General features: G+C 54.8%; 1 protein-coding gene across 1 annotated transcript; it reads left to right on the forward strand.

Annotated features, from left to right (window-relative positions):
* Positions 1 to 3,820: 3,820 nt before the first annotated feature.
* Positions 3,821 to 11,959, forward strand: FUNDC2 (FUN14 domain containing 2). The gene is made up of 5 exons (XM_074883063.1): positions 3,821 to 3,928; positions 4,393 to 4,543; positions 5,925 to 6,000; positions 7,123 to 7,257; positions 9,034 to 11,959. The coding sequence occupies exons 1-5, from the start codon at positions 3,910 to 3,912 to the stop codon at positions 9,109 to 9,111; spliced, it is 459 nt and encodes a 152-aa protein (XP_074739164.1). The 5' UTR covers positions 3,821 to 3,909; the 3' UTR covers positions 9,112 to 11,959.
* The last annotated feature ends 708 nt before the right edge of the window (positions 11,960 to 12,667 follow it).

The raw sequence follows: 12,667 nt of genomic DNA on the forward strand, positions 1-12,667 counted from the left end.
CAGAATCCTGGCCAAAGGGGCAGAAAACAGTCAGAAGTTGAATGAGGAGATTATGGCACATCCAGGAATTGTTATTCATCTTTTACAGCTGGGGATACGGCTGCAGGGAGCAGCAGGACTTGCCCACTGTCACCTGCAAGGCAGCAGCAAGTCCGAAAGAGAGCACCTGTATCACCTGAGCAGCCACTCAGTACCATTTGCCATGCTCCAGGCCGGCTGCATCCATTCAGTGCCCAAAATCCGTGCTTCCTGGCAGGAGGGATGGCTCCAGGTGGGGCTGGGGGCTCCCTGCTGTTCTCAGCACAGTGCTGTGCCTGGTGCCAGGCTGCTCTCCTGTTCCCTAAACCCGGCTGGCAGAAATGCCAGCTGCTGGCAGGAGGGAGCAGAAAGACCTTTCCTTTGTGGCGTGGAAGTGGGGGAAGCTGGGGGAGAGCTGGCCTGCACTGAAAAGTCCCCTTGGCTGCTGGGGGGGGGTGAAGGAGAAGGGCTGTCACCCCGACTCATAGACACTGAGTGGCATGAAGGGCTGGAGCCCAAGTTTGTTTCATTTCCAGAAAATGAGAAAAGAGAGACGGCAGCAGAGAGAGAAACCCCGCTGAAAATCCCCGCGCTCTTGCTTTGACAGGGCTGAGCTGCAAATTTCCTTTCTGCAAGCTGCAGCGTGCCCCCAGCCAGCCGCTGAGCCGGGGCTGTCCCTGCGTGGCTGTGTGACACCAGCGTGGATATCCCAGCCAGGGGAAGGGGAATTCAGCCGTTGCTTCTTGCTGTACTAAAAGCAGCGACACAGTGACAGCCTCGGCAGAGTGCCATGTGGCAGGGGCCATGAGGCCAGCAGTGTTAGGGCCACATCATGCTGAGCCACTGGAGTAGCAGCTTGGGAGCCCCAGGACACTGCAGCCCTCCAGGTTCCCATGCACCAGGGACATGTTTCCTATCGACGGGGGACACTGGCACCTGGTGGAGATGGCCAGGTATGATGCCTTGCTGAGGTGCCCGGAGGGGTATCGTGGATCCATTTACAGAGCATTTTTGGGGGCTCTGCAAGTGGGGACTCGCTGGGGGGACATGGTTTTGCTGACCATGTTATTACCCGGTACTGCTCACCTGGACCGTGCATGGCTGCTGGAAGCCTGTGTGGGCTGGCGAGCTGTGGCTCAGCCTGGCCGTGCAGGCTGGGAGGTGGTGGTGGTGCCAGGAGGGAGGGGAAGCCTTTCAGATGGGGAACAGCTTTTCGTGCCTGTGTCTCCTGAGCTGAACAGGGCTGCTCGCCAGGAAGGCACCTGGCAAGGAGCCCCAATGGCTGCAGGGTGCTGAGGTGCTAGTGCTGGGCTCTGCCGCTGCGCCTGCTGGCCCCTGTGCCACCCTCCGTGCCAAGCTGGGTCTGACCCCGATGCACAGGACCCCCCAGCCCTGCGGCCCCTCCAGTCCCCCTGTCAGCCCAGCTCCTTCCCCACTGCAGGAGGAAGCCGAGCGCCTGCCCTGGGCGACGGTGCACTGGTGCTGGGGAAAGATGGGGCCATGCTGCAGATGCCCAAGGCAGTGGGTGCCCCTGGGACCATGTGCGGGGGACCCCCCAGCTGGCACTGGGGAGGAGGCACAAGAGGAACCCGGCATGGCCCCAGGGCACGGGGGCAGCCCTTTGGCCAGGGCAGGGAGACTAAACCAGGGACATGTGCTGCACAGGGATGGGAGCCCACCACGTACCAGACATGCAGGAGACCCCAGTGCCACCTGACACTGGTGTTTGGATGGGATTGCCAAGATGAAACACTCCCCCCAGGCGCCTGTTTGCACCCAGCCGTCCCTTCCCACTGGCCATCCCTTCCCCTACCACCACATCTTCTTTTCCCAGGGGAAGCTGCTCTGCTCACTGCCAGCCCTGCCTAGAGCTGAGGAGACCCTTCAGAGACATGGTGCTCTTGGCTGCTCAGTAGTCGGTGTAGGATCTGTCCGACAGTCTAACAGCTACATCTGATTACTGGGTCACCAAAGGGTGACCACGCTGCACCCGCAGGAGTTGCCTTCTGATCTGCTGGAGACAGGAAGACCAGGGCTCTCTGGGAGCGTGGTGGGGGCAGAGGGAAGCCCTGATCCTGAGCAATCTCATGGGGCTTCGGCTGCCCAGGAGAGCAAATGCAGGAGCTTTCCAGTTGCCAGAGTAAGTAAACCCTTGTGGAGCGCACTCTCCTCCTCTGGGTGGTTACAAGAGCAAAAGCCCTTTGGAGCATCCTGTCTACAGGGTCTCTGGGGCTCAAGGGCTGGGCACTGGGCTGGACACCCAGATTCTCTCCTCCTGCTCCCCCATGGTGCCTATCCCTCCAGCCATCCCTTGCCTGGCCCTCAGCACCTCAGATGGCTGAGTCCCAAGGCCCAGACCTGCTGGGGGCCGCAGCCACCAGCCCCCGCGGGACGACAGTGTGCAAGGCATCACGTCTCGGTCTGCAGGGAAACACTGTCCCGCCACTTTGATTTGTGTGCACGGACGCTGCTCTGGCTGGTTCCCCCTAATCAGGGCAGTGCAGGAAACACGTGCGATGCTGCTGTGGCTCCCAACACGTCCCCACCTGCCTGCGAGGAGGGAGGAGGTGCTGGGCTGTTTGCAGGCGGGGTGTCCGGGCCACTGTGGCAGAGTGCTGCTGTTGGTTCCCAGAACACTGCCTGCTCCCCTACCCGGCCCATGCCGCCTGTGCTCCTACACTGGTTTCTGTTAACCCCACAGGAGGGTCAAGCCTGCTCCTCCTCCACTTACAGGAGATATTTTTTTTTTTTTTAATGCTGTGTCTCAGGTTTTCCAGCTTTGCTTCTCCCTGGGCAACTGTGTCCTCAGGTGGGAAGTAGGTGGCTTTTATTCTGCAGAAGTTCAAGTGAGTTATGGCTCAGAAATAGGAGGGAACATTGTTTCAGGGGAGATAATAAAATGTGTTCCTGCCAGGCAGCATGCCTGGGCTGCCCAAACCGCCTCAGGGGCAGGCCGGGGCGCACCGGGGCAGGGCTGGGTGCAGTGCAGGCCCTCCACACCGCTTTCAGCACACCCCAGTCCCAGCTCCACCGCACGCCTGCCCCACTCCTCGGTGGGACCCAACACGGGGAGAGGAGTCCTGGCCCGTGTGCCAGGGTGCCGAGCTGCCCAGGATGGCAGCGTTTGTTTTAAGCAGACGGCAAAAGGTGCTGTTTCTGCAGAGTGACGGCTGGCAGCCGAGCGAGAGCCTCCCGTGTCAGAGGGAGCGAACTGCCACGGGCTTTAGGAAGCCTTCAAGATACTCTTGGGAGTCCCACATAATCATCTCGGTTGGAAAAGCCCTTGAAGCTCCTCCAGTCCAACCATGAACCTCACACTGACTGTTCCCAACTCCACCAGATCCCTCAGCGCTGGCTCAACCCGACTCTTCAACCCCTCCAGGGATGGGGACTCCCCCCCTGCCCTGGGCAGCCCATTCCAACGCCCAACAACCCCTTCTGCAAAGAAATCCTTCCTAAGAGCCAGTCTGACCCTGCCCTGGCGCAGCTTGAGGCCATTCCCTCTTGTCCTGGCGCTGGTTCCTTGGCTCAAGAGACTCATCCCCCCTCTCTGCACCCTCCTCTCAGGGAGTTGTAGAGGACAAAGCAAGGAGCCCCCTTCGACCCTCCCCTGGATGCCACAGACCCCCTCGTGTTGCGCTGATCCGCTGTATGGGAGCCGGTCCGCCCGGGACACCCCGCGGCAGAACCACGCACGGACCGGCGATACCGGGGCTGAGGGGAGCCGCGGAGCCGCCCCCGAGCGGGCGGCGCCATGTCGGCAGCAGAGGCCCCGCGCCCCCCCCCCGCCTCCCTCCCCTCAGCGCCGCGCCGGGGCGGGGCCGCGCGCTACGCAGCTGGTCACGTGGGCGCGGGGCCCTGTGGCGGCGGCGAGCGGAGCTCAGCGGGGCCATGGCGGTGCCGAGCGGAGGTGGGCCGGGCCGGGCGGGGCGCGGTGGGGTGTCTTCCCCCCTCTCTCTCCCTGGTGGCCGGGTTCCCGGCTCCCCCAGCTCGCCCCCCCCGCCCGGCGGAGAGCGGGGCCCGTGCCCTGCGCAGCGCTGTCTCCGTTGGCAACAGGCGGCGGCCGGTACCGGGGCCTGGCACTGCCTGAGGGCCCGAACCGCCGCGGGACGCTCTGGGAGCGGCTCCTGGGACAGGGCTCCTCAGCCCGCGCCCCTTCCTCAGTGGCGTGACCTGCGGCAGCACCGAGGGGGGTGAGGGGTGCCGGGGACGAGGTCCGAGGGGGTCTGAGGGTTCCCCAAGGCCCGGGGGAGTGCCAGGCCCCGTGGGCCGTGTGACTGGACAGGGGTCCTGTGTCCCCGGGGAGGCCCCGGGCAGCTGGCAGGGGGCTGTGGGACAGCAGTCCCGGCACTAAGCCTCTCCAGGTGCCTGCAGGTGTGAAGGAGGACTCGTTCAACGTGCTGGACCTGGCGGAGTACACCAAGAACCGGCCCTGGTGGCGCAAGGTCTTCGCCCCCAGCTCAGGGTCGAGTGCTGAGAAGTATAATGTGGCCACGCAGCTGGTGATCGGAGGGGTCACGGGATGGTAAGATGTGCTGGGGTTGCCACTGCTGCTCGTGGCAGGCAGGATGCCTGCAGGCACTAGCCAGGCTTTTGGGAACATGCTGATGGGTGCAGGTGGTCATCTGGCAGCCTTTCAGAGAAGGCAGATGTCCAGCTTGCTCAGCCCACTGTGCCCTGGCATGGTCTGCTGAACTGTGGGAGGTCTTAAAAGCTGTCTCTAATGTGGAGCTAAAGACCTGAGGCTATCTTCCGGGGAAGAAAATGGCATCAGGCTTTTATTTTTGAGGTGAGATAATTCTCTAACTTCTGACATAAAGTGGTGGTGTTGAATTTAGGACAGACACATATGAGCCTCTTGGAACAAGGATACCTTCTTCCCTGGAGGTGGATGTACTTCAGGCATCTGCACAGAATCCTCCTGTCGAGGTGGCTTATCGCACCTGTGGGCATGGTTCCTGGGGTTTCAAGTTCCTCGTAGCAAGTGCTGGGGCTGGTGGCTTGTGGCTCTGTTTGCAACTTCATTCTTGCAGCAGCATTGTTTGGGTTGAAAATTTGGTGTAATCATATTGCTTTGGTTCTTGCCCTGCCTGTCTTCATCTGGCACAGGGGTAATCATTTCAAAGTGTATGACAGATCTTCATTTTCTGATAAAAATACGAGCTTGCCACCTCTCTCATATCTTCACTAAGTGTATGTATTCAGAAATGGTTAAGAGCAGGTTGCTGTGTTGTTTTGCAGTGTTGATAAGGAAACCGTGGTCAAAGTAAAGTCTGTTTTGGGTGATACAATACCCTAGCCTTTGCTGAATGACTGAGTAACGGGGTGGCACTTGCTTGAGTTCTGGTGGCTGCAGTGATGTCTTTCATGTTGAGAACGTGTAACCCAGTTTGGAGACCAGTATAGCTTTAGACCACTGCTGTCTGCTTGTTTCAGCATTTTTCTCTTCTGAGTAATGAAAAGTAAGCAGTTGTTTGGGCAACAAAGAAGCTTGCCTTGTGATCTGCTGCCCCTGCTCTGTCATCGAGCAGCAGCAAATGTGCTGCCTGGTTTCCTTTCAGAGATGATATCAGTTTAAAAAAAAAAAAAAAAAGGCTAAAATCACTTGTTGATTTTGGTGAAATCATGTGTTTCCAAATACTCCTTTGGGAGAAGGTTAATGTTGAAGAGATAAGAATCAAAACTGCAAAAGTCTGAAATGTGATAGTGAGAAGGAAAAAGCTATAAAGCATCACTTTTGGCTGGGCTCAAATCTCTTTTCTCTCTTGGCTGCACGTGGGTTTCTTTTGCTGTTCATCAGGCTGTCTCCCAGTCTTGGGTAATTACTGCCAAAGGCAGCCTTGCCTGTGGAAGCGTGTGTGTGTTTGATAGCTCATTCTCCTGACTGAATCCTGGTTGATTTATAGGTGTACTGGATTCATCTTCCAGAAAGTTGGAAAGCTGGCAGCAACAGCGGTGGGAGGTGGTTTTTTCCTACTCCAGGTGTGTATGAACAGTGGGCCAGGCTTTCCAAGAACTGTGCTGGTGGGGATGAAGGGCTGGCTGGTGGTCACTGGGAAGTGTGAGGCCAGTTCCCTCCTGTGCCAGGAGCTCAGTGTGGCCGTGATGTCAAGGCCATGTTCCCTGGGGTACATAGATGCAGCAGCAGAGCAGGATCAGTGTGTGTAAACTTAAGGCTTGCCAAAAGGTGCTGTCTGCTTAGGGTGTGCTAACAAAAGCCAGGCCAAAGGCACATGGGGGCTGTTAGTGCAGGGGCACCCGCGTGAAGCAGGAGGCAGCCTTCAGCTGCAGCAGATCACGCTGCTGCTGCAGGACCTGCCTGTGGAGATGGTGTCCCTGCAGGAACAGCCCGGGATGTTGAGAGGGATTTGTCCATGCCTGTGCTGTGCTTCCTGTCAGCCTGGCTACTTGAGGAGCCAGGCCAGCACAGATAGGGCGCTCTGTAAAGCATTGGGGAAGCATAGAGAAACAGAGATCTCTCTCTGTCCTCAACCATGTCTCCTGGTTTCCAAGAACTCTGGCACTGAGGGAAGCTGCTCAGATGTGGGTGTCTAGCTCGTACATCCTGCAGGAGGCAGAGCAGCTCTCCGGCCGTGCTCAGCAGTCTTATTTGTTTCCTTCTCAGTCATGGTCTCATGTGTGACTCATTCTCCCCACTCTTCTGGCTCTGCTTTTTCTGCTGAAAGCCAGCGAGAGTTTCACTGCTGAATCATCCTGACCAGATAAAATATTTAGAGAGGAGCAGGCTATTATTAGCTGTGTCCAGGAGAGCTGCAGCGAGTCCCAACGATATATGTGGCAGTTGTGAGAGGGCGGTGATGCCAGCTACATTAGAGAATAGAGGCTGAAATAGGCTAAGCTGTGATGTGTGCCCTGCTGTTATGGGATTACTGTAGGAGACAGATGTTGCAGGACAGTGAATACAGCTGCAGGGGTGGTCCTTTGTCCAATTTTTAAGCTAGTGTGCTCATCCTCTCAGGCCGCTGGACCAGTGTGTGGGAGGTGACTGTGGTCAGGGAAGGGGGGTGGGCAAGAGGGTCTGTTTAGCCATGGTCATACAGGACCTTACTCCAGGAACTTTCTTTCCACCCCTCAAAACTCTAGATTGCAAACCACACGGGATACATCAAAGTGGACTGGAAGCTAGTAGAACGGGACGTGAACAAAGCCAAGCAGCAGCTGAAATTTCATAGCAGTGGTAATAAAATGTCTCCAGAAGTGAAAAGCAGAGTGGATGAGGTGAGAACTTTCCCAGGGTGTGTCCAGGTGCTTAGCTGGAGGGACAGCAGAGAATGGGATTGACTCCTGTGCTCTTATAGATCTTTCATTGTGAAAATACAGGGAGGGAATACTTGCATGACAGCAAAACTGGAGAGATGTCAAAGGCTGTGGATGTTGTCTGCCTAGACTTTAGTAAACTTTTGACACCGTTTCCCACAGCATTCTCCCAGAGAAACTGCTCCTGGCTTGGACGAGCGTACTCTTCACTGGGTAAAAAACTGGCTGATGGCCAGGCCCAAAGAGTTGTGGTGAATGGAGTTAAATCCAGTTGGCAGCTGGTCACAAGTGGTGTTCCCCAGGGCTCAGTACTGGGGCCAGTTCTGTTCAGTATCTCTCAGTGATCTGGATGAGGGGATCAAGTGCACCTTCAGTAAGTTTACAGGTGACACCAAGTTGGGTGGGAGTGTTGATCTGCTAGAGGGTAGGAAGGCTCTGCAGAGAGACCTGGACAGGCTGGATCCATGGGCCGAGGCCAGCTGTATGAGGCTCAACAAGGCTCAGTGCTGGGTCCTGCACTTGGGGCACAACAACCCCCTGCAACACCACAGGCTTGGGGAAGAGTGGCTGGAAAGCTGCCTGGTGGGAAAGGACCTGCGGGTGCTGGTCGGCAGCCGGCTGAATGTGAGCCAGCAGTGTGCCCAGGTGGCCAAGAAGGCCAACAGCATCCTGGCTTGTATCAGCAATAGTGTGGCCAGCAGGGACAGGGAAGGGATCTTACCCCTGTACTTGGCACTGGTGAGGCCACACCTCGATTACTGTGTTCAGTTTTGGGCCCCTCACTACAAGAAGGACATTGAATTACTCGAGCGTGTCCAAAGAAGAGCAGCGGAGCTGGTGCAGGGTCTGGAGCACAAGTCTTATGAGAGGCAGCTGAGGGAACTGGGGGTGTTTAGCCTGGAGAAAAGGAGGCCCAGGGGAGACCTTGTTGCTCTCTACAACTACCTGAGAGGAGGTTGTAGCAAGGTGGGGGTCGGTCTCTTCTCCCAAGTAACAAGTGATAGGATGAGAGCAAATGGCCTCAAGTTGCACCAGGGGAGGTTTAGATTGGATATTGGGAAAAATTTCTTCACTGAAAGGGTTGTCAAGCGTTGGAACAGGCTGCCCAGGGAAGTGGTTGAGTCACCATCCCTGGAGGTATTTAAAAGATGTGTAGATGTGGCAATATTGGGTTAATGATGATCTTAAAGATCTTTTCCAACCTAAATGATTCTATGATTCTATCTGTGCATGTTTGAGACAGCCAGGGTGGCTTTTAGGCATGACACCAGCTCACCATGTGTTGCTGCAAATTCCTTGGGGTTAGGAGAAAACATGCTGGGGTTGTGGGGAGAAGTGTCTCTCTAGTCTGACAAGAAAAGCTAAGTAGATGTGGCAGCAGAGTGACCTGGTTACCCTGGACTCTGCTGTACCCTACTCTGGCACGTCCAGTCAGCAGTTCCTTCTGTCAGCCTGACTGTGCAGGTTGTGAGAGAGCCCTGGAGCGTGTAGGCTCAGACTGCAGCTCTCAGAGGATCCCGTCGGCACTGGGACCGGGTCAGTTCAGGAGCTGTACACGCAGCGGGGAGATTAGGGAGGGGAGGGCGTTAGGTAAGATACTTTTGCAGACCTGAGCAGTGGCCTCTTCCTGAGCATCACTCACCTCAGAGAGCAGCCTGAGGGATGTCTTCATATGGGGAGGGTGGGTGGGTGACCTGCTGTTGTTGAACACTGTTGGCTCTTCTCTCCCCTGCTTAGGTGATCATATTTCTGAAGAAGAATGTTATCCTGACTGGAGGGTTTGCTGGAGGATTCCTGCTTGGAATGGCGTCCTAGAAACTGCGCTCAAGTCTCCCTTCATGCCCAGCCTCCCCTGCCCTCCTCTACTGCTGTTCTCTCTCGCTTAGAAGTCAAAGGATGTTGCTGACAGTCTCAGTCCCTTCTGCTCACAGGTTTCAGCCCTTATTTCTTACAGTGCTGCTTCTGATTTCCAACTTTTTCCTCTGTCTGGGCTTGATAGGGTGCTGGGATCGGTCTGAAAGCTTATGACTCCCAGTGTATCATTGTGATTCCTTTCCCCACCAAATATGCCCAGTCCCAAATTTTTTGATGAGTTGCAGCCTCATAAACACGTAGTGGCAGAGAAATGTCTTAAATGCACTTCTTCGCAGGTGCTCAGGGCTGTTACGTGTACATTTGTCTGCCAGTATATGCATACAACAGCCGTCGGCTGTTCACTGCTGTTTAGCTTGCACTTTCTGACCTGGTACCTGGAAAGCCTGTGCTTCCCTCTGCACAGAGATGGTGTGTGCAATCCAAAATGTGCTTGGCTGTCCTGGGGTGGATGCAGACGTGTCAGGGGACAGCCTGGGCTGTGTCCAGGACAGGTGGATAAAGGAGTATGTTCACACTCTATGTGGTGCTGGGGGTTCTCCTGCCCTCCCCCTGCCATTGCACTGCACGTAGATGAGCGTTTGGCTTCTCCCCTGCTGTTATTTATACCCCTTACTGGAATTGCAGCACTGGCACTGCCGATGGAAGCTGAGCACTGTGGGTGACTCTCCAGGCCTTTTCCTCATCATGTGTGTGAGTCACCGAGCTTCCTGTGCTGTAGAGGCCTTTCTGCCCCGTGGGCTGACTGCTGGGCCTTTGTCCTGTGCTGAGGCGCTCTCCTGTGGTGTGTGGGCTTCCAGCCTGCTGGGCCTGCCTCTGCCAGGCTGCCTGCTGCAGCCCCTCTGCTTTCAGCTGTGCCACTTACTCCAAGTCACCTTGGGCCTCAGACTGGTGTTTCCAGGTCTACAGTGACCTTCTCTGGCCACTTTGGTGCTGGTGATGCTCTTAGAGCTGTAACCATGTGGGACAGGATTGTAGACAGGGAATGCACTCCTGTTTGGGGTACATTGTACTGTTACAAGCTCTACTGGAATGGTGGCAGGGGAGGATGTGAAACCTGGAGCGCAGTCCTTTACCTGCCTCTGCAGAGCACAAATTCCATCTCCCTGGTCTCTGCAAGCAACTGAAATGACAAAACTGTTGGGAAAAACAGGTGGGAGTGGGAATGGCTCATTTCCATACTTTCTGCCTTGATTATGTTCCTTCCTTCTTTGCATTCACCATTTCCACAAAAAAAGCTGCTTGCTTAATTCCACCAGCTGCAGCCCTTCTGCCGGTGATGAGGCAGCCCAGGTGCAGAGCTCAGCTGGTTTTGGACAGTCTGTCCCAGTGCAGCTGTGTGCAGAGCAGAACTCTAACCTACAAAAGAAAAATAAATAAATAAATAAAAAGTCCCTTAGAGGTGTTCTGCATTGGCTGTCCTGGGTGGCATTACTGCCTTCCGGAGTGCGGGGGCTTGCATGACAGTGTGCTGATGTCCTCCAGCAGGTACATGTAGGAGTTCTTGCCAAGAATGGTGGGTTTTTTATGTGAAAGCCCGTCCTTCAATGGGAAACATGCTAGGGAATGGGGACGTGTGTGGGTAATGGGGATGCAGCACCCGCCTCAGCAGCTGCACCCTGTCTCCAGAGCCATGTAACACCTTTCTGATCACCCGCTGCTGCTCTCAGAATGGCTGGAAATAGGGATCTTCCCCCGAGAGCTGCTGGAAGAACTGGAACCCTGTGTTCTTCCACCAGAGGTTTTGGGATGAGCACTTGCAGTTGTTCATTTTGTTTCAGCTCTGTTGATGGAAGTGTCAGTGTAGCAACATTGATTTAGGTGACGTTTTCTCACCTTCAGCATCTGAAAAGAGGCTGCAGGTAATCAAGAAACAGAAGTTGGTGTCTTTGTTCCTGCCCTGCCAAGGAGTGAAGGAGCAGCTGGGCTCCCATCCTTTTGATGTTGGTCATCCTAAAAGTCATCCAGGACTGCAGCAGTGATGTGATGCAGCAAATCAGTATATAATTCAGTAAACCGGTGTTTGAGTGACATGATGGTGGTGGGGTTTTTTTGGTTTAGGTTTTTTTTTTTTTTTTTTTCCAGGAACCCTGCAGGGCTGAACCTGCATGAATTCATACGTTTGTGCTACAGGGTATCTCGTTTCTGTAGGAAAATAGTGCTGCTGCCCCTCTGCTTGGTGAGCTGTACAGCACAACTTCCGAGATTCACTAATCTCCACAAGGCTTTCTCCATCGATACAGCTCAAAGTAAATCATTAACAGACCGTAGGCATGTTTTTCAGGCTCAAACAAGCCACTGTTTCTTCCCAGCCCCAGGGAAGAAGGGTGTACTGGGCTCTGCTCCACAGGGACCTGACTTGCTGCTATGGAGAGAAATGGCCCAGAGAGGGAGCTAAAACGCCTCAATTGCTGCTGGAAGGGGAAACAGGTGACAAATTCATGTTGAGTTTGATGTGAATGCAGGCAGGACAAGGACATCAGGATCTGGCAAATCTTCTTGCTGTGCCCAGTGTCAGGCTCACGGCTGGCATTGTTCGGTGCTGTGGGCCCATACTGGAAGCTTTGATGCTGAATCAACCTCTGTGGGGATGCATTTTCATTTTTGCAGGTGCCAAGACGAGGTGTTCCCCCCCCTCCCCACCCCTGCTCCTTTTTGGTTTTGTTTCAACAACTTCCAGCATCTGTTCCAGTATGAGAAGGTTTAAAACACACTAGGCTTTTAAACTGTTTTTATATATTGTATGTAAATGCTTGTTGAAGTGATATTTTATTAAACAGTTTTGCTCTAATAGCTTCTGTGTGTGAGATCTGTTGACTTTTTGGGAACCAGCATGGTTTTGTCTTGCCCTGCCTGTTGCAGTTGACCCAGGGGAGCAGTCACCGCCAGGCTGGTAGTGCGAGGCCGCCAGCCTTCCCCCTTCTCTGCAGTAACCGTGGGCTGCCCTAACAAATCCCTCTCTGTGATGACCCTGGCACCCATCACCTGTGTTCCAAATGGGTGGGGTGCTTCTGGGGCAGGAGGTGATGCTGCTGCCAGCCTGGCTTCAGAGCCTCCCTGCTGAGCAAGTTGGCTCCACACAAGTAGAAATGTGTGGAGATGAGGCTTTTTGTTTTAATAGGCACAACAGAAGCCTAAATATTTTTTTTAATCACCTGTGATTTTCCACTGCTCTGGCTCTCATAGGAAAAAAGGGAAAAATGAGCTACTTGTCAAGTGTTTGAGCTGCTTCACTTCCCCTACTTGTCTTCAAGTAAAAAAGCTTCACTTCCCCCTACTTGTCAAGAATTCTAAACCCCCTATTTTATCTTAAGGGTTTTCTGTGGAGTGGGGGAAGGGGGGTGGGAAGGGAAGGCCAGCCCTGAATAATTCTGACCTTGGTTGTAAAAATACCAAGCAGCTTCTATTTAAACATGCTATCACATGTAGCTCTGGACGGTGAATGGCAGCCAAGCTGCCCGCCTTGCAGTGATGTTGTGTTCTCAATAAACAACCAAAC

The sequence above is a fragment of the Strix uralensis genome, chromosome 13 (assembly GCF_047716275.1).
Source record: "Strix uralensis isolate ZFMK-TIS-50842 chromosome 13, bStrUra1, whole genome shotgun sequence".
Classification (NCBI taxonomy): Eukaryota; Metazoa; Chordata; class Aves; order Strigiformes; family Strigidae; genus Strix; species Strix uralensis.